This window comes from Quercus lobata, chromosome 7 (genome assembly GCF_001633185.2).
Source record: "Quercus lobata isolate SW786 chromosome 7, ValleyOak3.0 Primary Assembly, whole genome shotgun sequence".
NCBI classification, from domain to species: Eukaryota; Viridiplantae; Streptophyta; class Magnoliopsida; order Fagales; family Fagaceae; genus Quercus; species Quercus lobata.
Window position 1 is genome coordinate 28,510,915 of NC_044910.1, and position 21,547 is coordinate 28,532,461.

At 35.0% G+C, this 21,547-nt stretch overlaps 1 protein-coding gene across 1 annotated transcript; it reads left to right on the forward strand.

The window, feature by feature from the left end:
* The first annotated feature begins 751 nt into the window (after nt 1-751).
* LOC115954114 (mitochondrial substrate carrier family protein B-like) lies at nt 752-5,440 on the forward strand. Its single transcript, XM_031071992.1, has 7 exons — nt 752-1,122; nt 1,710-1,886; nt 1,979-2,125; nt 2,314-2,415; nt 2,516-2,586; nt 2,683-2,750; nt 4,768-5,440. The coding sequence occupies exons 1-7, from the start codon at nt 904-906 to the stop codon at nt 4,998-5,000; spliced, it is 1,017 nt and encodes a 338-aa protein (XP_030927852.1). The 5' UTR covers nt 752-903; the 3' UTR covers nt 5,001-5,440.
* Nucleotides 5,441-21,547: the final 16,107 nt, after the last annotated feature.

Here is a 21,547-nt window from a genome sequence, read left to right on the forward strand (position 1 = left end):
TGTATGTACTCCTATTTTAATATGCGCAAATATTAAAAAAAAAAAAAATTTAAATAGAAAAATGCCTTTCTTTCTTATAGAACGTTTTCTCTGTAGTATTGCTATTCAAATAATATAATTCATTTGTTACAGTTGACAAATGTTTAACACATTGAAAACTTTTTTTTTTTAAGAAACACAGAAAACTTTTTAATGTTATGCCTTTGGCTACTTTATTTTATTTTAATGAATTTTTAAAAATGATGAGATAAAAAGTTATTGTAAGGTCGCAATTTGATTCCTAAGGTCAAAGGATGGATGAACTTAGGTCCAAAGAGTCCAATACAATGAATTTGTAGAGAGTAGATTGGAAAATTTGGCTTTAATGAATCAAGTAACAAGTAAAGTGGATCCAGATGACAAGAGAATGAAGATAGACTGATTTAATCTAAAAAAAATCGTCATCGGCACAATTCGAAGAGATCAGTTCTTATATATTTTTGTTCAAATTTGATTACAAGTTTAACTCTTAATTGCTATAGTGTTTTTCTTTTAATTTCTCGATCTTCGGTTGTTATACTAATTTTTTTAAATTAAAAAAAAATTGAAAAAAAGACTTTGTTAAACTTTTCCACATGCCAATCGTGTGGAAAAGGTGTTTAATTGTTTATTACTATTTTTATTTTTAATGAAAAAAAAATAGTTTATGTTTTTTTGGGGGTGAATAATGCATTTGAATTGTTTATATGCCAAAATTTGTACCATAGTATATTCTTGGACATTTAGACTAGGGTTTTGCTGGAGGGTTTCTCTTGTAGAATCCCATGTGATTCTGTAAGAGAGATAAAAGAGGGAGATAGTTTTCACTTTACATTTACAGACAGAGAGAGAAAGAGAGAGTTGAAGAAGGGAAGGAATAAAACAATGGAAGCTAGAGTGGGTGTGGTGGTTGAAGGAGGACAGAGAGCTCGGAGTTCACCAACTCAGGTATTTCAGCAACCGAGGCAGAGCCAAGCAACACGCTCACAAACACAGACACCCAATCAGATTGGAACGGTGCAACAGCTTCTCGCCGGTGGTATCGCCGGAGCTTTCAGCAAGACCTGCACCGCTCCTCTTGCTCGACTCACAATCCTCTTTCAGGTCTCTCTCTCTCTCTTGGTTCTCTTTCTCATTCACAAACTTATTGTGTTTGTGGTTTTTGCTATCTGGGTATTTTTGTGGTTTGTGATTCTGACTCTTTTATTTTATTTTATTTGGGGAAGTGGGTCTTACGGTTTTTGACTTGGGTTTGGTTGGGGAGTGTTTATATTATCTGGGCTCTGTTTATTTTTTGAATGAATTAAGACTTATGTGTTATTTGGGGTTTTGATTTCTGCTAAATAAAGAAAATGTCTAATTTAGTTTCTTAGTAGTATGCAACACAAATGCTAAGAAGAGAAACTATTAGGCGGAAAAACACGGCGGATTTTATCGTGAAGCCTTCTTATTTGATTGCATACATACAATGACTTCCATTTTCCATGACTATCAGTACATTTCTGGTTGTAATATTGTTTAGAAATCATGATAATGAGTGTTTGAGGCTTAGAGCAATAATTAGTTAATTGTTGATTATACATAATGCTTACTATTGTCCTTGGTTTGGAAGAACATGAGATTAAAATTTGTGGATAGGTCTATATCATTCCAAAGCTTGGTTATTGACTCTTCCAAATCGTTCTTATCAGGTGCAAGGTATGCACTCTGATGTTTCAGCACTGAGCAAGGCTAGCATATGGCGTGAGGCTTCCCGAATTATCAATGAAGAAGGGTTCAGAGCATTTTGGAAAGGCAATCTGGTCACAATTGCTCATCGTCTTCCTTATTCTTCAGTCAGCTTCTATGCTTATGAACGCTACAAGAATGTGAGTGCAGGTTTTCTTTGAGTAATTCTGATGCATATATTATCTCTTCCATTGCTTGATATCAATTTGTTGATCCCTTTTATGTTCTGCAGTTGTTGCATTCGATTCTTGGGGAAAATCGTAGGGGTAATATGAGTTCAGATGTTTGTGTGCACTTTGTAGGTGGTGGGTTGGCGGGAATAACAGCTGCCTCTGCTACATATCCGCTGGATCTTGTGAGGACACGTCTTGCAGCACAGGTACTGGCAGCATATCTTGGTTGATTTTTTTTTTTGGATCTTGTGAGGACATGTCTTGTAGAGAGTAAAACTAACAGTGAACTGAATAAGGAAAAACCGATTATCAAAAAAAAGAATAAGGAAAAACCATTTCCTGTCTTTTGAATTTCAACTTCTTTCTTACTTCAATTAGATTTTAAAATCTGCAGACAAATGCAACTTACTACAGAGGTATCTGGCATTCATTTCATACCATTTGCAGAGATGAAGGTTTTATGGGCTTGTATAAGGGACTTGGACCGACACTTTTAGTATGATTTTAACCTTCTTCTTCTTCTCCTCCTCCTCATTCTCCTTGGTGGCTCTAGTTTATTGACTTAAATTTCCCTTGGTGTGCTTTGCGTGACACAGGGTGTTGGACCTAGTATAGCAATAAGCTTTTCTGTTTATGAGACCTTGAGATCGCTTTGGCAGTTGAATAGGTGAATACTGCATTTTGGTTGTGGAGTTATGTTTGCTGTCTCCTGCTTTGTGCAATTTGGTTGTACTACTATACTAATATTTTCTTTTGGCATCAGGCCTGATGATTCCCCTGCCATGGTCAGTCTTGCTTGTGGCAGTCTTTCAGGCATTGCATCATCAACAGGTGAGTGGTCCAGGACCTCTTTTTTCTTTTTTATTATTATTTTTATGGATAAGTTTTGTTCATAAGGGGTGGGAGAAGGGGAGGTTCTAACTAGTGCTTATATTTATGTGATGTCATGGCAATGGTGATGGAAAGGAGATAAATGGAAATTTTCTTAGGGTATATGAATTTTGTTTCCTCATTGCTAATCAATGGCTTATTATATATATTTGTTGTATCTTGTGTGGGGATGTTCATATGATATCTTTTGGAGATGAACTTTTGAATATCATTTACTACTATTCATCAAGCCTCTAAATGTGAGAAAAACTTCTAATGTTGCAATGCTTGTGTTTTTGTAGAAGTTGAGTTAGATGTCTTGCTCAATTGGCATATTTTAATTTTTGGGAAACCTGTGTACAAAAGATTTTTTTCTCAATAAGTTGACATTTTTAATGAAATGTTGCTGTTGTGCATTGGAGTCTGATGACAATTGTATAATTTGTGCTATAGACTTAGGGTCCGTTTGGTTGGAGAAGTGGAAAAGTGGGAGGATGGAAAATTAGTGAGAGGATAGAAAAGATTTGGTTTTCCCTCATGTGTGTTTGGTTGGAGGGGTGGAAAAGTGGGAGAGTGAAAAATTCTTTTGTTTGGTTAGAGAGTAAAAGAAGAGGATAGAAAATGGAGTTTATATAAATTGACTACTACACCCTTGTTACATAATAGGTAAAAAATAGATTTATTTGTCCTCATTAAATAATATAAAATTTACCAACAATTATATTTTTCAATGAGAAGTGTTACGTTCATAACATTTTTCGCAATGCTTTCACAACAAAATTTATGTTGAAATTTGTTACTAGTTCTAGTTTGAACCCACCACTAAAATTATTTTTTTACTCACCAATATTAACTAATAACAATATGTTACTTAAAGTTTATTGTGAAAATATTATAGTAACATTTCTCAAATAAGATTTTTTATTCTTTATAATATTTCTCTTTTCTCCCTTTGCCTTTCATCCATACGTTTTTTTTTTTTTTTTTCTACGCTATCTTCTCCACACATGTTGTCCTATCTCTATCCCCACCCCCTTCTTTTTCTTTTTCTCCCTCATTCAAGTCTCAAGAACGTTCCAGCCCTCTCATTCTCTCTCTTTTTTTTCTCCAGTTCGCTCTCTCTGCGTTTTTTTTTTTTTACTTGATTCCAAAATAGTCGTCCCCAACGCGGTTTAGATGGGTCATCTTTGTCCCAAAGTAGTTGGCCCAGTCGGAGCCATCGCTCATCTTTGTCTTTAACGCAGTCCAGATGGGTCTGATGGCTTCTGTTTTCTGTATTTTGTCTTTTTTTTTTTTTTTTTTTTTTTTTTTTTTATTGTTATGATTCGATTAACTTTAAAATTGTGTTTTTGAGTTTGTATTCTGATTATGCTTGAGTTTAGAGATGTTTGAGAGAAAGATTATTGCGTTTGTAGCTGTTGTGTTTGTAGCTGTGAGGGCATTTCTATAAAAGTGTTGTGAGAGCACTTTTCTCTCCACAATTTTCCTCCCGATTTGGGAGGATGAAAATTGTGGGCCCAGGAGAGAGAATTTTCTCCCGGGCCTCAGCATTTTCCTTCTTTTGTCAAACAGTGGAAAACACTGTTTTCCACCATATTTTCCTTCCTCAGTTTTCCATCCTCCCTATTTTCACCCCAACCAAACACAGTGTTAGTGGCAAACTTCCTCATACTGAACGACCATCCCATGTCTTATGCATACACTCAATAGGCCCTGGTGCTATTTAGTTACAAGTGGTAAACTAGTTAAGAAGGCTTAAAACTACTATCCTAATGAGATTTGTTAGGTGCTGCTATTCTTTTTCCGTTTTTCCCCTGTATTGACAGTGCCAGCAAAAACTGATATAGTTATGAATCTCATATTGTAAATTGTTTTTAGCAATTTATAATCAAATGGTTGGTTATACTTGACATTAATTATATCTGGCATTTTCAATATATCTACATGATTTTCATTTTCTCTCCTGCTTACTTTTCAGCAACATTCCCTTTGGATCTTGTGAGGCGAAGGATGCAATTGGAGGGTGCTGGTGGTCGAGCCCGTGTTTATAATACTGGCTTGTTTGGGACATTGGGGAACATAATGAAGAGTGAAGGCCTACGTGGCTTGTATAGAGGGATTATACCAGAATACTTAAAGGTTGTTCCCAGTGTAGGCATTGTCTTCATGACTTACGAGACATTAAAGATGCTTCTATCGCGCATCCCATGAAGTTTGCAGTTGCCTATAAAATTTCACGTTTACTGCCATTGATTGTGGCCATTAAAGTCAAACTCTATTCTCCTCTCCAATATGGAAGGTGCTTCATAAAAGATACAAGGTAGGTAGAGAAAGTTCCGTGGTGTCTGTCTTTTGAGAAATTGTGGTGGTAAATTTTGTCCTTGCTGCCATGAGCCCATATTTTTTCATGTATAGGTAGTTAGCACAATGAGGAACATCAACTGTACCCAATTCCAATATGATTAGGTCGTGACATGATAGTATTCATTGGTGATCATAATATCACTAAAGTTTTGTTCAGTTTTGTTGTCGCAACTTGTTTGTTACTTGTCTGTCTCTGCATATTTACTAACTATTTATGCTATCAATGTATCTGAATGTGTCCCATTTCACTGGGAAATTATTTTTGTTTATTAAGATAGTGTTTTAAAGACTTGGGAAGCACCAATAAGGATACTGAATAAGGATACTGAATATGTGCATGATCCAAACCCGGATATGATCATTCTTGGAAATTTAGAAAACAATGTAGTATCAATATATTTGTTTTTTTGAGATAATTTCAACCTATGACATCCGCTTTTGATGATAGATTTTTATCATCAAACTAAGACACCAGTCAATTTTTGGTGTAAGTAAGGATTGAATCTTAAATATCTTATTCAACTATCAGAGATACTCTGAATAACATATAAATAAATATTTGTAAATATATATCATGGGTGATTTTATGGTACATATTTCTTTTTTTCTTTTTTGGTATGAAATAAAAAGTTGAACATAAGTTATTGCGTTTTAAATATATATTTTATAAGAATAAATTATCGATTAAGATCATATAAGTAAATATTTGTAAATATGTATCATGGGTGATTTTATGGTACACATTTCTTTTCTTTTTTTCTTCTTTTTTGGTATGAAATAAAAAGCTGAACATAAGTTATTGCTTTCTAAATATATATTTTATAAGAATAGATTATCGAATAAGATTAGATAGGTATGATACTAAAAAGAAAAAGTGTACCGCATAATTCTCCATATATCAGGCTAATTTTTCACTAAGAAGATAAATCATTGCTAAAAGGCATAAAATGCGTAAAATAAGAATCCCTCCGTATATGAATTTGACTGTCAGAAGTATCAATGTTTCTTGGTTAATGACTCTGCGGGTGTTAAAGGCTCATAGCAATGTGGCGCTTGTCCTAGTCTTTTTATTTTATTATTTTATAAATAGTTGCAATATATTGTTAACCTTGCGGTTTGAATCTTTTTTTTCCTTAGAGCCTTGATCACTTTGTGCATGAAGAGGTGTTAATTAAGCTAAAGCTTTTGGAAATTGGCCTTAGAGTTAGTTAATAAATAATAGAATACTCTTCGAGACCTACTTCTTCTTTTTTTTTTTTTGGGGGGGGGGGGGGGGGGGGTAGAAGCCTTGGAGACCTGTCTCTATTTTAGATACATATGATCTTCTACAATATGAAAATTGTGATGCATGAGGAATTCTGGTTTCCACTATAGGCCCTTTTGCCCAACTCAAGGATGAGTTGAATAAAAATTGTTATGGGTGTTTTTTTTACTTATTGTACCTTAGACGTGTGTTTTGATGTTATTAGATAACTTCCAGTCTAGGCTTTTTTAAGGAAAGAAGTTGGGTCTGACGCTCTCACGAAATGGGCTCTAAAGTCCCATTTTGCTGTTGCCAGTTTGTGCATAAACATTGAGTCCAAAGTTCAGGGGGACGACGCTACAAACTGGGCTTATTCTCCACTTCTACCGCACAAGGAACATTTCTCCAACTTTTGTTGTGTGTTAGGGTACCTTTTTTTTTTTTTTTTTTACACCTAATTTTATTTGGGTACCACCTATTTATTTTCAAACACTACTAATAAGATATTGGGTTTTCCCAAATATTTTTTGCTCTATTATTATGATAATCACAAATGTTTCATATCTCATTATCTAAATTGAGTTATGATATAAAATATCACAAAAAAGCCTGAAAACTCACTGTAGGTACCAAGAATTTTTGTCTTTGACTTTGGCTATTTGGCTTGATTGCCTTGCCTTTGCCTTGGCTTGAATTCTTAATCCCACATTGGAAAGATGACTTCCCTCTTTCTACCTTATAAGGCATGAACCAATGAGAAAGAGTACCACTAGTTCAAACTAGTGGTACTCTTTCTCATTGGTTCATGCCTTATAAGGTAGAAAGAGGGAAGTCATCTTTCCAATGTGGGATTAAGAATTCAAGCCAAGGCAAAGGCAAGGCAATCAAGCCAAATAGCCAAAGTCAAAGACAAAAATTCTTGGTACCTATAGTCACATTTTATCCAATTTTATTATCATATTCCATTTAAAGCCCAAGAATACTTATGCTTGGCAATATTTGAGAAGCCCATGATTCAAGTCCATGGCAAAACAATTTTATCAATGGAATTCAAATCCATGATCAAAACCCATGATTTAAACCCATGGCAATTTATTTATCCAAAGCCTAATTTTCATTGGCAACATCAAAGCCCAATTCTCATTGACAATATCAAAAGCCCAACTTACGTTGGCACTATTTAAAGTCCAATTTTCATTGGCAACATCAAAACCCAATTCTCATTGGCAATATCAAAAGCCCAACTTACGTTGGCACTATTTAAATCCCAATTCTCATTGGCAATATCAAAAGCTCAACTTACGTTGGCACTATTTAAAACCTAATTCTCATTGGCAATATCAAAACTCAATTCTCATTGGCAATATCAAAAACCCAACTTGCGTTGACACTATTAAAAACCCAAGCTAACTACTTGACACTATTCTATCAAAAGCCCAAGGTTATTAATACTTGGCAAAATACTATATTATAATTATTTCACTTAAAATTCCGATAATGAGCAATACTTTAAATTCTTAAACATATTATTATAATATTACAAGTTCATGGAATTTATGAATTATCTATTCTCAAAACCCATGGCAATCATCTTGTAAAAACCCATGGAAAGTTATGATTGTTAGACCCATGACATATATTTATTTCATGTTATAAACCCATGAAATACATGGACATCATTTGCATCGCGACATCCATAATATACGCCTTCGACACTCATGGTAAACATTCAAACCCACAAGATCATCATTTAAGTTATGATGCGATTATTAGAAATCATGAACATTATTGTAACATGGAATTCATCAAAGTAAATATTATTTACAAAAGTATTTTGAAACTTGTCCTATTGTTTCAAACATTACAACTAATTGCCTAATGGCCCATTGCAAGTATTTATGAAAAACCCAAAAATATTTACTAATAAAATCCATGAGGAATGAAAGCCCATGGCAACATGTGCACACAACTCAGCCCATGTGAGCAAGAAACACCAGCAGAAGACAAAGGAGAACAGCCCCTGTTCAGTCCTAACCAAAAAGAGCAACTAGGAACTCATACAAGGGAACCAAGCCTTTGAGAATGGACTAAAGGCTGTCCCCTCAATTTTCTATCACCCCCCACCTGACTGAACAGTGACCAAGGGCTGTCACATCAGCTGAAGCCTAAAAAATGATGGAACACCATCATCTTCCCCAAAACTGCACCTCCAGCGGAAGGGGAGCTGAAACCAAATTGTTCAAACTCTAACAAATTGATGTTAAAAATGCTAAAAATGTTTAAAACGTGATTCATGTGCCAAGCCCATGAATCCTAAAGGGGGAAAATTAGGAACATGTGGTTTGGAGGGCAAAAAGGGATTTCCAGCGGAACCCCCTTGAAGTAGACTAGAACTTGACACCTGGCTTGGGGTGTTAAATCTTACTTCTCAGGGGTCCGAATCTCAGTTGCAGCATTAGGATTCACTCATGATACACGCCTCAAATCACAATAATCAAAGCTCTGCCCCAAGAATCCAGGCATTTAATGCAAAAAGCTCTAAAATCCCATCATTACCCAAAAAAGCAAAGCAACCCCCTAAATGGATTTTCCTACTTCTAAGCAAAAATCCCAGGGAAGCTTGACTCTGATTCATCACCTCTGAGTGGTCACACGTTTTTTGGAGTTTTGTCAATAAATGCTTCTCTGAAAACTCCGTTATAAAAGCACAAGCAAGCTAACCAAAAAACCAACTAAGCCACCCCTCTGAGGCTCTGAAATTCGTTGGCCATTTCCCTCTCTTTCAACTCTCTTCTAGCTCACCATCCATCACCTTCAATCCATACCCATCTGATCCCAGATATTCTTCTCCTCCCTTTACACTACCACAGCTCATAAGTGTCTTCCAGCTAGCCACAAACAGCCCATTACTCACAAAAAGCTTCAATCTCAGTGTTAATCCCATCTCACTCACTCAAAATAGCCCACATTCACCTCATTCATGCCTTATAATTATACACTCACCAAAATCTTAGTTTAATACTTGTTGCACTGAGCTGGGGGTCTTTCTCTCCCTTCATTCCATCCTATTTTTCCTCTTTTATTTGTAACTATGGAGCCTTTAATCATTGTTTATTATTATTATGATGAAGGATATAATATATTTGTAACAATTGAATTTTTTCCTCATATTGATGTAATGATGGTTGAAAGTACTATAATTTCCCCTAACCAAGACACACAAGGACCCCTAGGAGTGAACACTTTCCTAAATTTATTTGATCATTGACTGCTGGACTCTAATTATAATTTCACCCCTACCGCTGGAGATAATACCGTATCGTTAGAGGACTGATTTGAACTATGACGCAGTAAAAAGACTAATAATATAACAAACTAACAACACTAACGTGTTTATTATGCTTTATTGTTGTTTTCTTGTTAGGGTGCAGCCTCTATCTCTTGCTTGGGCGGACTTACACCACACCGATAACCTTTGAGCTTTATTTCAAGGGCCAATTGTTGAGTTTTGGCTTGGCTACCCCATATTCTATTTGGGAACATCAGAAATTTTCCCTTCAACATTTTGGTGACTCCACTGGGGAGCCAACCGTAGTGAAAGTCTATCATGCCCTTGAGGTTGCATAATAACCAACAAGAAGCAAGTCAACATAATGTTAGCCCGGCGGTACAAAGTTAGCACTCTACAGCTGCACTTGATGCCAAATTTTAGAAGAGCAGCCGCTACTGCCTTGCTACCTTGCTACAACCTTTACAAAGCTAACATTATGTATATATAAGTATACATACATACACACACACACACATATATATATATATACACATATGAATATATAAGTAAACACTCTATTTTCTTTCCTTCAAAAAAGAAACAATTTTTTTTTTAAAAAAAAAAGGTGTCCTCAAGGTGAACAGTACAATATTTACACATGGTTAGTCAAAAGGAAAAAGATAACAATGCACATATGTATGTTTATATACATGCGTAGAAGAATGGGCACTTTTTGTTGTCTTTCAAAATCACAAAACTTTTTATTTTGCCTTTGGCTCAAAAATGGTTTTATGCAGAAAAAAAAGGGGGAACCTAGTAGCTACGGCTGGAGGTGTCCTTTTCCATGAAAAGTACAATATTTACATGTGAATGGCTAAAAGAAAAGGGTAATGATGCGTGTATGTATGTTAGTATACATGTATATACATATACATAGATGAATAAACACTATTTTATCACCAAAACTCCCCCCCCCCCTTTTGGCTCAAAAAGTCATTCTTGCAAAGAAAATGGGCACTACAGCTACGGCTGGAGGTGTTTCCTACTATATACAATGCAATATCCCCACATGAATAGTGAGAAAAGACATGTGCACACATGAAAAAGTGGCAATCGACAACCCCCCTTTATGTAGAAAATTCTTTTATGTAGAAAACTCTTTTATGTAGAAAACTCTTTTATGCAAAAAATTCATTTATGCAGAAAATTCTGTTATGTAGAAAATTTTTCTGTTATGCAGAAAAATTTCTATTATGCAGAAAATTTTCTGTTATGCAGAAAAATTATGCAGAAAGTTTTCTGTTATGCAGAAAAATTGTGCAGAAAGTTTTCTTTTATGCAGAAAAATTAGCTTTTATGCAAAAAAAAAAAAAAAAAAAAAAAAAAAAAAAAACCTTTTAGGCATGAACCCTTTTACAAGACAATGTCCATAGTTGACTAGTCCTTTCACATGAGATGTTGGTCTCCACAATTGAATGACCTTTTGTACAGATAACAACAACACTAAAAACTAGACAAATTACAACTAAATAAGTTTTTTATATATAACTAAATAGTTTCGCATACATGAGTAGTAATAGCACCTAGAAGATTTTTTCTTCTTCTATTACAAAAAGAAAGGGGGAAAGAAGTCTTTATAACTAAGAAAATCTCAAAACACATATTACATCCCAAATGAAGTTGTCCACTAATACAATGGCTATAAAAGAAAATATATGTATAAACTAAAGCATGAGTGGCCTAATCCAATAAGCCACCAATGGTTTCCGCGGAGGACGAGCCACCGTTGGTGGGTAAGGGCAGCATGATGGAATTCTTTTGACTTGTCAAAAGGGATAGTTTTGCTGACTTTGCTGCAATTGCTTTCTCTAAATTTGCAATCTTCACCGCAAGCTTAGCCAACTTCATCTCACCATCATGAGTGATGCATGAGGCAGCGGCAGTTTTGAGCCAATCAAGAATGAACCCAAAATAAGTTGAAAAGCATTTTTTTTTATTTTATCCAAAAGAAAGGAAAGTACAAGGAAGCATCTAGCAGCAAATCACAGCCACAATGTGAATAAACTCGACTAAGAAATGGAAGTATATATTGTTACTCATGATGATGCGTGAGGCTTAGTTGCCTCAAATAGAAGGGTACTAAGTCAAATGAAGCTAGTACAAAACTTACAGCTATATCCAGAAGAGAACACATCTAATGGAAGAAGAATTCTTGTCCAGCAGTATAGCTGAACCATTCAAGGAACTTCCAACAGCACTCAACCTATCTTCTCCATCTAACAAAGAATGCATTGATTTCCTTGCTTTGGAGTACGATATGATGCTTGATTCAGATCCTTATTTGGTGATACATGCTCTCAATGTCAAACCATGGAGAGACTTATCATGGCATATGGCCTCTCCATCGCTGTACTCATGTCGTCGTGCTGCTAGACTACCATTAGTTCACTGATATACGACTAGGGCCACGAATTTTCAAGATAAGTCATTACATCGCTCTCTTTAAATTTATATTGAGTATATGTTACTCTATTATGCTCATATCACTCAGTACAAATTACTTTAATATTAATCACATTCATCACTCAATTAAAACTATCATGTTAAATGTATATTACTTTATCTTTACCATTATTGCAACCATTGATCGAAAATTGTTATGTGAAACATATTGTTTGTTTCAACCATCGTTATGCTTCTTATATCTTGGAATTTGTCTATTTTGTAGGCATAAAATCCTTGATCATAACTCCTTGCAACTAAGATCATCAATATTATCCTAATCGCTAAAGGAAATTCTTCTTGTACCAACCGTTGAACCAAGTAGATTGGCAGTCATCCCTTAAAGAAGCTTTGTCGCCATTGAAGCCATGGCAGCCCCACACATACTTCACTTCACATAGTGATTACATTGACATCTTTGCTTAGGAGTAAAACATGATGCTCAGTTTAGATCCTGACTTGGTGATACATGCTCTCAATGTCAAGTCATGGAGAGATTTATCATGACATAGGGACTTTCCACTACTGTACTCATGTCATTACACTGCTGGACTGCCATAAGTTCACTGATATACAGCTGGAGCCATGAACTTTCAAAGATAAGTCACCACGTCACTATCTTTAAATCTGTATTGAATATATGTTTCTCTACCAGCACTATACCACTTAATACAAATTACTTTAATATTATATCATATACATCATTCAATCAAACCTATCACGTAAAATATATGTTGCTTTATCTCGAACATTATTGCGATCATCATACAAAACATATTATTTATTTCAGTAATCATCATGTTTTTTAAATATTGGGCTTTGTCTATTTTGTAGGCATAAAACCCATAAGAATTTTTCATCCCAATATAGAAGCCCGAATCATCCAAGAAATTCAATGACTCCTTGTCGCTGGAATCACCAATCTTGTTCCAATCAATAAAAGAAAGTTTTTTCTAAATCATCCACTGAGCTAGGTAGATTGGAGGTCATCAAAGAAGCTTTATTATCATCATCAAAGCTGTGCCATGGCAGAAGGCGAAAATCTCATGAAACCTATCAATGGCAAATGGCTGGAGCTATGTCATACTTAACTCAATAATCATATTTTCTCCAAAATGCTTTGGAAATAGAGAGTAAGTGTTATCCTTACTCTAAAACATGAATATCTTACATTTATTTCAAAACTATAAATATTTTAAGATACATTTTTACATAGATATTTGTATTTCAAACTTACTTGCAAGGACAAACCTTTTTTGCAACTTGACATTTTCAAAATAAATTGTTCAACCTCCATGACTGTATTTTGGCTCAATCATATCAATCTTTCAATGATCAAAACACTTTTCATATTTCAAACCTTTACATATTCAAAATTGAAGACAGCCTTTATGGTTGGGACTCTTCAAAATAAAATGGTCATGCATTTAGCAAGTGATTTTGCAAATAGATATTACCTTTATGACCATGCTTTAATTTTTTGAGCCTAAGAATTGTAATCTTTTGACCATCAAAATATCTTGGCAAAAGAAATTTATGATTAAAGAAAATATAGCCTATACATTTGAACCAACTTCAAGTCATTTCAAAAAAAAAAAAAAAAACAACATATATGACTGAACCAATTTTCAAAACATCACATATAATACAACATTTACGACTATATAAGCTTACAACATACTTCACATTACATAGTGACTACGTTACATTACATTACATCACAATATATCACAAAGTAAATTTTTGAAAAAAAAAAAAAAAAGATACACCTAAGAAAATATAAGAATCTACTCCCCAACAAAGCCATTGCCAAAGATCTCCACTAGAGGGGAAACACCGTTGAAAGACACATGATCTCATCCCTCTGATCAAAGGATTAAGTTCAGCCATCATCAACGCAGTATTCTCCTCAGATCAGCTATCTCCATCATCACAAACAGTACATGATTCAGTGGCACAATAAATATGACTACAGCTAGAGCAATGGTCCTCTCACAACAACACCGATCTTGCATCCAACCATGAAGCTGGAATGTTTCTTTACAATATCTCCAAATACCCTTGACGATCAATATTTTCAAGAGTAATGACAACAAATTTTTCGTGCACCGCCATGAAGTAAGAGACCATAGTTAAATATCCAACGGTAACAACAAAAGAGCAAATGGACAGTACCAAGACATAATTCCTTCTAACAGTATGAGTAATTTCAGATCATACTTGGAGATTCTTTTATTCTAAGGAACATTGTGAAGATATGGCAGAATCATGGTTGGAACTCTTCAAAAGCAGTCTCTCCAGCCGTAACAGAATCAATAAGGCTTTTGTCAATTGCCATTATGTCAACGGCAAAACCTGAAGTGAAAATGCATCAGCAGTAAATATACATGATAAGAAAGAAGGAAGGGGCATAAAATTACCGAAGTCTGTATCCGTATCCTCAAATCCATCATCATACTTCCTTGGCTATGTCTTGTTATTATCACCAAGCTGCTAGAACCATAAGGGCAAAGAAATGCAAGGCCGTGAATGAAGACGAGGAATAGAAAGGAAAGAAAGGATGTAAGAAGATAAGGAATTCTTGAAGAAACCTCTTCCATAGGTTTATAAATCTTCATCCTATCGGCAATGGTATTCCCCTAAATTGCTTCATCATGACAGTCGGACCTATGCAACCAATAGTTCGGTTAACAAAAGTAACAGTTTGATCTAAATAACCATCATCGGAGGGTCTAGATTCATCACGGCTGGAATTCTCACTAGATTAGACTTGGGGGCTTCCACCACAGTGTCTGGATATCTCCTCCATGAACCAGACAACTGTTAAATTCAGCATCTCTAGACTCCAGCGGTGCATCAGATTATGGAATACAATCTTATAGTGGAACAATGTCACATCACCAATGATATTGGCTTTATGAAGGGGTCAACAAGACACTTTATTATCAATCTTTCAGCTTATTCAATTAAGCCAATCAATAATGGGCCCACAAAGACCCATGAATCGAATGGGGGCTGGCAGAAGCTCTTATCACTGGATACAAAACATTAGTAGCGGTTGGAGCCCATACAGTTTCGTCACTAGAATATCTCTTCGTAGCACCCACTTCAGAGGTGCACTAATTGGAGTATCATTCTCAATTACTATTGAAGGACTCGTATCACCTTGCCAGCGGCTCCAATTCCACCAACAACTAAAATCTCTTTATCAACTACAAATGCAAAAGAAAAACTTAATCAAGAAGAGTTGAATCAGAAAAGGCAGATGGAAGAAGTTTGGAATGAGATAAAAGGGTTTTCTTAGTCTTAGAAAAAAGGAAGAAGCTCTCTCTTTCAAGCTCACCATCTCTCTCTCTCTTCCAACCCATGCAACACAAGCTTATGGACTTATTTAAACTCACATGTGTGACCAAAGGCAGGTTGATCACACATACTCAGGGGGCTAAAGATTGAGGTACAATTTTTTCACTCATGCCACATACCCCAATCATATTTAATCACTTTTATTTATTCACAAAAAATACCAAAATATCACCCATATTATTTTGGGCCTCCATGAATATTTCTCATTGGTCCACAAATATTTCCTATCTCATTATCTATAATAGGCCACCATTTTTCAAAAACTTGCACGTGTGATCCTAATATTTTTCTTCCAAAAAATATAGTATTACTAATAACTTGATCACATGTGACTCAAGGGGCTGAATGTTAGGGTACTTTTTTTTTTTCACTCCTAATTTTATTTGGGTACCATTTATTTATTTTCAAACACCACTAATAAGTTACAGGGTTTTCCCAAATATTTTTTGCTCTATTATTATGATAATCACAAACGTTTCATATCTCATTATCTAAATTGGGTTATGATATAAAATATCACAAAAAAGCCCGAAAACTCACATTTTATCCAATTTTATTATCATATTCTATTTAAAACTCAAGAATACTTATGCTTGACAATATTTGAGAAGCCCATGATTCAAGTCCATGGCAAAACAATTTTATTAATGGAATTCAAATCCATGATCAAAGCCCATGATTTAAACCCATGGCAATTTATTTATCCAAAGCCCAATTTTCATTGGCAACATCAAAGCCCAATTCTCATTGGCAATATTAAAAGCCCAATTTACGTTGGCACTATTTAAAGCGCAATTTTCATTGGCAACATCAAAACCCAATTCTCATTGACAACATCAAAGCCCAATTCTAATTGGCAATATCAAAAGCCTAACTTACGTTGGCACTATTTAAAACCCAATTCTCATTGGCAATATCAAAGCCCAATTCTCATTGGCAATATCAAAAGCCCAACTTTCGTTGGCACTATTAAAAGCCCAAGTTAACTACTTGGCACTATTCTATCAAAAGCCCAAGGTTATTAATACTTGGCAAAATACTATATTATAATTATTTCACTTAAAAGTCCGATAATGAACAGTACTTTAAATTCTTAAACATATTATTATAATATTACAAGTTCATGGAATTTATGAATTATCTATTCTCAAAACCCATGGCAATAATCTTGTAAAAACCCATGGAAAGTTATGATTGTTAGACCCATGACATATATTTATTTCATGTTATAAACCCATGAAATACATGGACATTATTTGCATCGCGACATCCATAATATATGCCTTCGACACTCATGGTAAACATTCAAACTCACAAGATCATCATTTAAGTTATGATGCGATTATTAGAAATCATGAACATTATTGTAACATGGAATTCATCAAAGTAAATATTATTTACAAAAGTATTTTCAAACTTGTTCTATTGTTTCAAACATTACAACTAATTGCCCAATGGCCCATTGCAAGTATTTATGAAAAACCCAAAAATATTTACTAATAAAATCCATGAGGAATGAAAGCCCATGGCAACTGAACAGGGGTTGTTCTCCTTTGCCTTCTGCTGGTGTTTCTTGCTCACAAGGGAACCAAGCCTTTGAGAATGGACTAAAGGCTGTCCCCTCAATTTTCTGTCACCCCCCACTTGACGTGAATAGTACCCAAGGGTTGTCACATTAGCTGAAGCCTAAAAAATGATGGAACTCCATCATCTTCCCCAAAACTGCACCTCTAACGGAAGGGGAGCTGAAACCAAATTGTTCAAACTCCAACAAATTGATGTTAAAAATGCTAAAAATGTTTAAAACGTGATTCATTGCCAAGCTCATGAATCCTAAAGGGGGAAAATTGGGAACATGTGGTTTGAAGGGCAAAAAGGGATCTCCAGCGGAACCCCCTTGAAGTAGACTAGAACTTGACACCTAACTTGAGGTGTTAAATCTTACTTCTCAAGGGTCTGAATCTTAGTTGCAGCATTAGGATTCACTCATGATACATGTCTCAAATCACAATAATCAAAGCTCAGCCCCAAGAATCCAGGCATTTAATGCAAAAAGCTCTAAAATCCCATCATTACCCAAAAAAGCAAAGCAACCCCCTATATGGATTTTCCTACTTCTGAGCAAAAATCCCAGGGAAGCTTGACTCTGATTCATCACCTTTGAGTGGTCACACGTTTTTTGGAGCTTTGTCAATAAATGCTTTTCTGAAAACTCCATTATAAAAGCACAAGCAAGCTAACCAAAAAACCCACTAAGCCACCCCTCTGAGACTCTGAAATTCGTTGGCCATTTCCCTCTCTTTCAACTCTCTTCTCACTCACCATCCATCACCTTCAACCCATACCCATCTGATCCCAGATATTCTTCTCTTCCCTTTACACTACCACAGCTCATAAGTGTTTTCCAGCTAGCCACAAACAGCTCATTACTCACAAAAAGCTTCAATCTCAGTGTTAATCCCATCTCACTCACTCAAAATAGCCCGCATTGACCTCATTCATGGCTTATAATTATACACTCACCAAAATCTTAGTTTAATACTTGCTGCACTGAGCTAGGGATCTTTCTCTCCCTTCATTCCATCCTATTTTTCCTTTTTTATTTGTAACTATGGAGCCTTTAATCATTGTTTATTATTATTATGATGAAGGATATAATATATTTGTAACAATTGAATTTTTCCCTCATATTGTTGTAATGATGGTTGAAAGTACTATAATTTCCCCTGACTAAGACACACAAGGACCCCTAGGAGTGAACACTTTCCTAAATTTATTTGATCATTGACTGTTGGACTCTAATTATAATTTCACCCCTACTGCTGGAGATAATACCATACTGCTAGTGGACTGATTTGAACTATGACACAGTAAAAAGACTAATAATATAACAAACTAACAACACTAACGTGTTTATTATGCTTTATTGTTGTCTTCTTGTTAGGGTGTAGCCTCTATCTCTTGCTTGGGCGGACTTACACCACACCGATAGCCTTTGGGCTTTATTTCAAGGGCCCATCATTGAGTTTCGGCTTGGCTACCCCATATTCTATTTGGGAACATCAGAATTTTCCCCTCAACACTGTGGAACTGACTTTTCTTAACTTTCTATTGTGCAGTAAAATTTTTTGCACTTTTCTGCAATGTGAATGACTATTCTCCATTTTCTACTATAGAAATATTTCTCTACTTCCTGCACATAAACTTTGAAATCCAAAAGAAAATACCTATCAAGCAAATATTAGTTTACAAGGGTTAGCATACATATTCTCAAATATATAAAATATACTCGGTAGAATATGGACTGCAATGTGTGTGTGTACACACACACACGTACGACAGGATTAGTTAAAGTAAAACAAATTAATACATGTGTTAGCAAATAATAAATAATGTTTTTGCAGACATAATAATAATAATAATAATAATAATAATAATATAAAATAAAAAAATAAAAAAAACGTTCTCAGCTGGATGTTGACTAAGAGAGCTCATCTCCAACTCACACGATCTAGTTACTCGATTAGGCTACAAAGTTGAGTGGTTTGGAATGTGAGTCAGAATATTCATCCTTTGGAGATTGTAAAGAGTGCACTTTGGGGTTTTCTAAGGGAGAGAAAGGATTCCTAGTGATGCATGCTATACTCTCCTACCATATATACTCTATTTTCTCTCTTCTCTCCAATGTCACTTTCTTTCTCTATTCTCTCTTCTTTCCCTTTCAACTCACTATCCAGATTTCCTTGGTTACTATGTTGTTGTTGTTCCCATATTTGTGGGTACTGTTACTATTTATACCACAACTCAATCCATGATCTTTTCCATTTTTACCCTTATTTTTACCAACCATTTTGTTTGCTGCAGGCATTTAGCCAACACCGACAACGTATTGGTCATTATCTTTTGGTCGTGTGCAGGTGGGTTCAATCCCACTATTTGGCTTTACGACAAACTTCCTCATCTTTTTGGTAAAGGACAGTCTGCCATACACCATTACCTCTATCTCTTTTCCCAAAATGGTAAAGCCCTCATTAATTCTCTGTCTTCACTTTCTAGAATGTATTATATGATTCCAACCTACCTTTTTCCCATTTTTTGGTAAAGATGTCTTCCCAGTAAGACATTCCCAAAAGAGGGCTTGACGGGATATTAGATCTAGACCCTTTCCTCCCTCTACCAAACCACACCTTCTACACCTCATCGGCCATGGGCCCTACTCCCTTGCATGGCTGGGATGCAAAAGGGCAAAGCCTAGACCTAACCTTACTCACATGCCTTGCTACTTTTGTCTTTTCTTTGTTTTTGGTTTCTTTATTCTTCATGCGTTGCCGTTGCTACTTTTGTTTTCTTTCATTGTATCTCTTACTGGAGATAGGTTTGGCCTTTTATCCTTTTATACAAAAGGATTTGGGCCTTTGTGAGCCAAATAACCTTTACTGGATCAAATGGGTCTTACACCGAATTTGCCTTAATTTGCCAAAGTCATTCTACAGAAGATTTGTATTTTGCTGCAGGTCACTTTCCCTTGCATTTCTCTCTTAGCCCAGATGTAAGTCATGATTTTTATTTCTTTTTTGTTTTACTGGGCCTTTTTTGCTCTTTAGTCTTCTTGGTGGGCCTTTGGGCATTACTTTCTATTGGGCTTAAATTCTCTACTCCTTAAGGCCCAAATTCATTGGGTCTTGGTTTTTACTTCTTGATCCAAAATGTTTGCAATTTTGAGCATCAACAAAAATTAAGTGAAGAAATAATGTCAATGCCTACGAATTAATTGAAGAAAAAATTGAAACAGGTTTAAATATTCGGGTGTAATGATCGTTCCGAAAATTACATAGTACTTAAAAACGAAAGAGTCCAATGTCTTAAAAATTCAAAACGCGGATAATAATGATTCAATAATTCATGCTAAAAACTTTAGGACTGTGTTGTTAGGTTAGACAAATTACCATGTTTTCTCACTGCTTTAGCGGCTGATGTAACTATTTGTTAAGCAAGTTAGCAAAATAGTTTCTAACTTATAATGATAATAAACACAAATAACAATAAGGATCAGTTCAAATGTAATTTATTTTCTCACTAAATTAAAAGAAACAGTAATTGTGATATCCAATGGCAAAATTTCTAGTTAGTTTACTTGGAAAAAAAAAAAATCTTGATAAGGACTCTTACTAAACTAGCGTATACGCCGTATAGTGATTAAAATTAGCATTATTTTCTTTTTCCTCTTCATTGTTAATGTAACTTTTGTGTTAGTGCATTTTAAATTAAGTTACGTTAAAACTTAAATAAACTATAGATTAATAAAGAGATGAGTTATAGTGGAATTTGTTAAAAAAAGAGTTAATATGTATGTAAGTTAAATTAGATTAATTAAGAGGAGTTATCTAAACTAATAAATAACGTATAGGTTAAGAGAAAGATTGGAAGACTATATATATAACTATGCTATGGACTATTTTCAGATCAAGAGTGAATGAAGAGAAATAGTTTTTTTTTTAATTTTTTTTAATTTTTTAATTTTATACAAGATAAAATTTTTACTTTAGTTTAATCTAAGTGTATATGTGTGTGAGTCTATTTCTTGGAGACTTTAACCGCGATCCTTACTTCCCACACTCTACAAGCACTTATACTTGTAAAGTGACAATCGCACTAGGAATGTGCGGTGGTGAATGAAGAAAAATAGTTAAAGCAAAGAGTATTGTGTGAGAGTGAGTGAATTCAACAATACTCTTAAATACTTGAAAGATTTAGGGCCAAAGAAAGGTATTTCTTTTGGTGGAGCTTTGAGCTCAACCACTTATGCAAAGTTGGTTCGAGTTACACAATGAACTGTTGGGCTGTTATATCCTGGAGGTTGGGCTGTTGTATCCTGGAGGGGACAAGTCAATAGTGAATTTGTTGCATCAGTTTCTAGGCTTTGCCAATCGTAAAGGGCTTGAATCTCCTTAAAGAGAGCGAGATTTTCATGCCTCAATCTAACATTGTTCGTTTATATTTCTATTTGTATTGTAA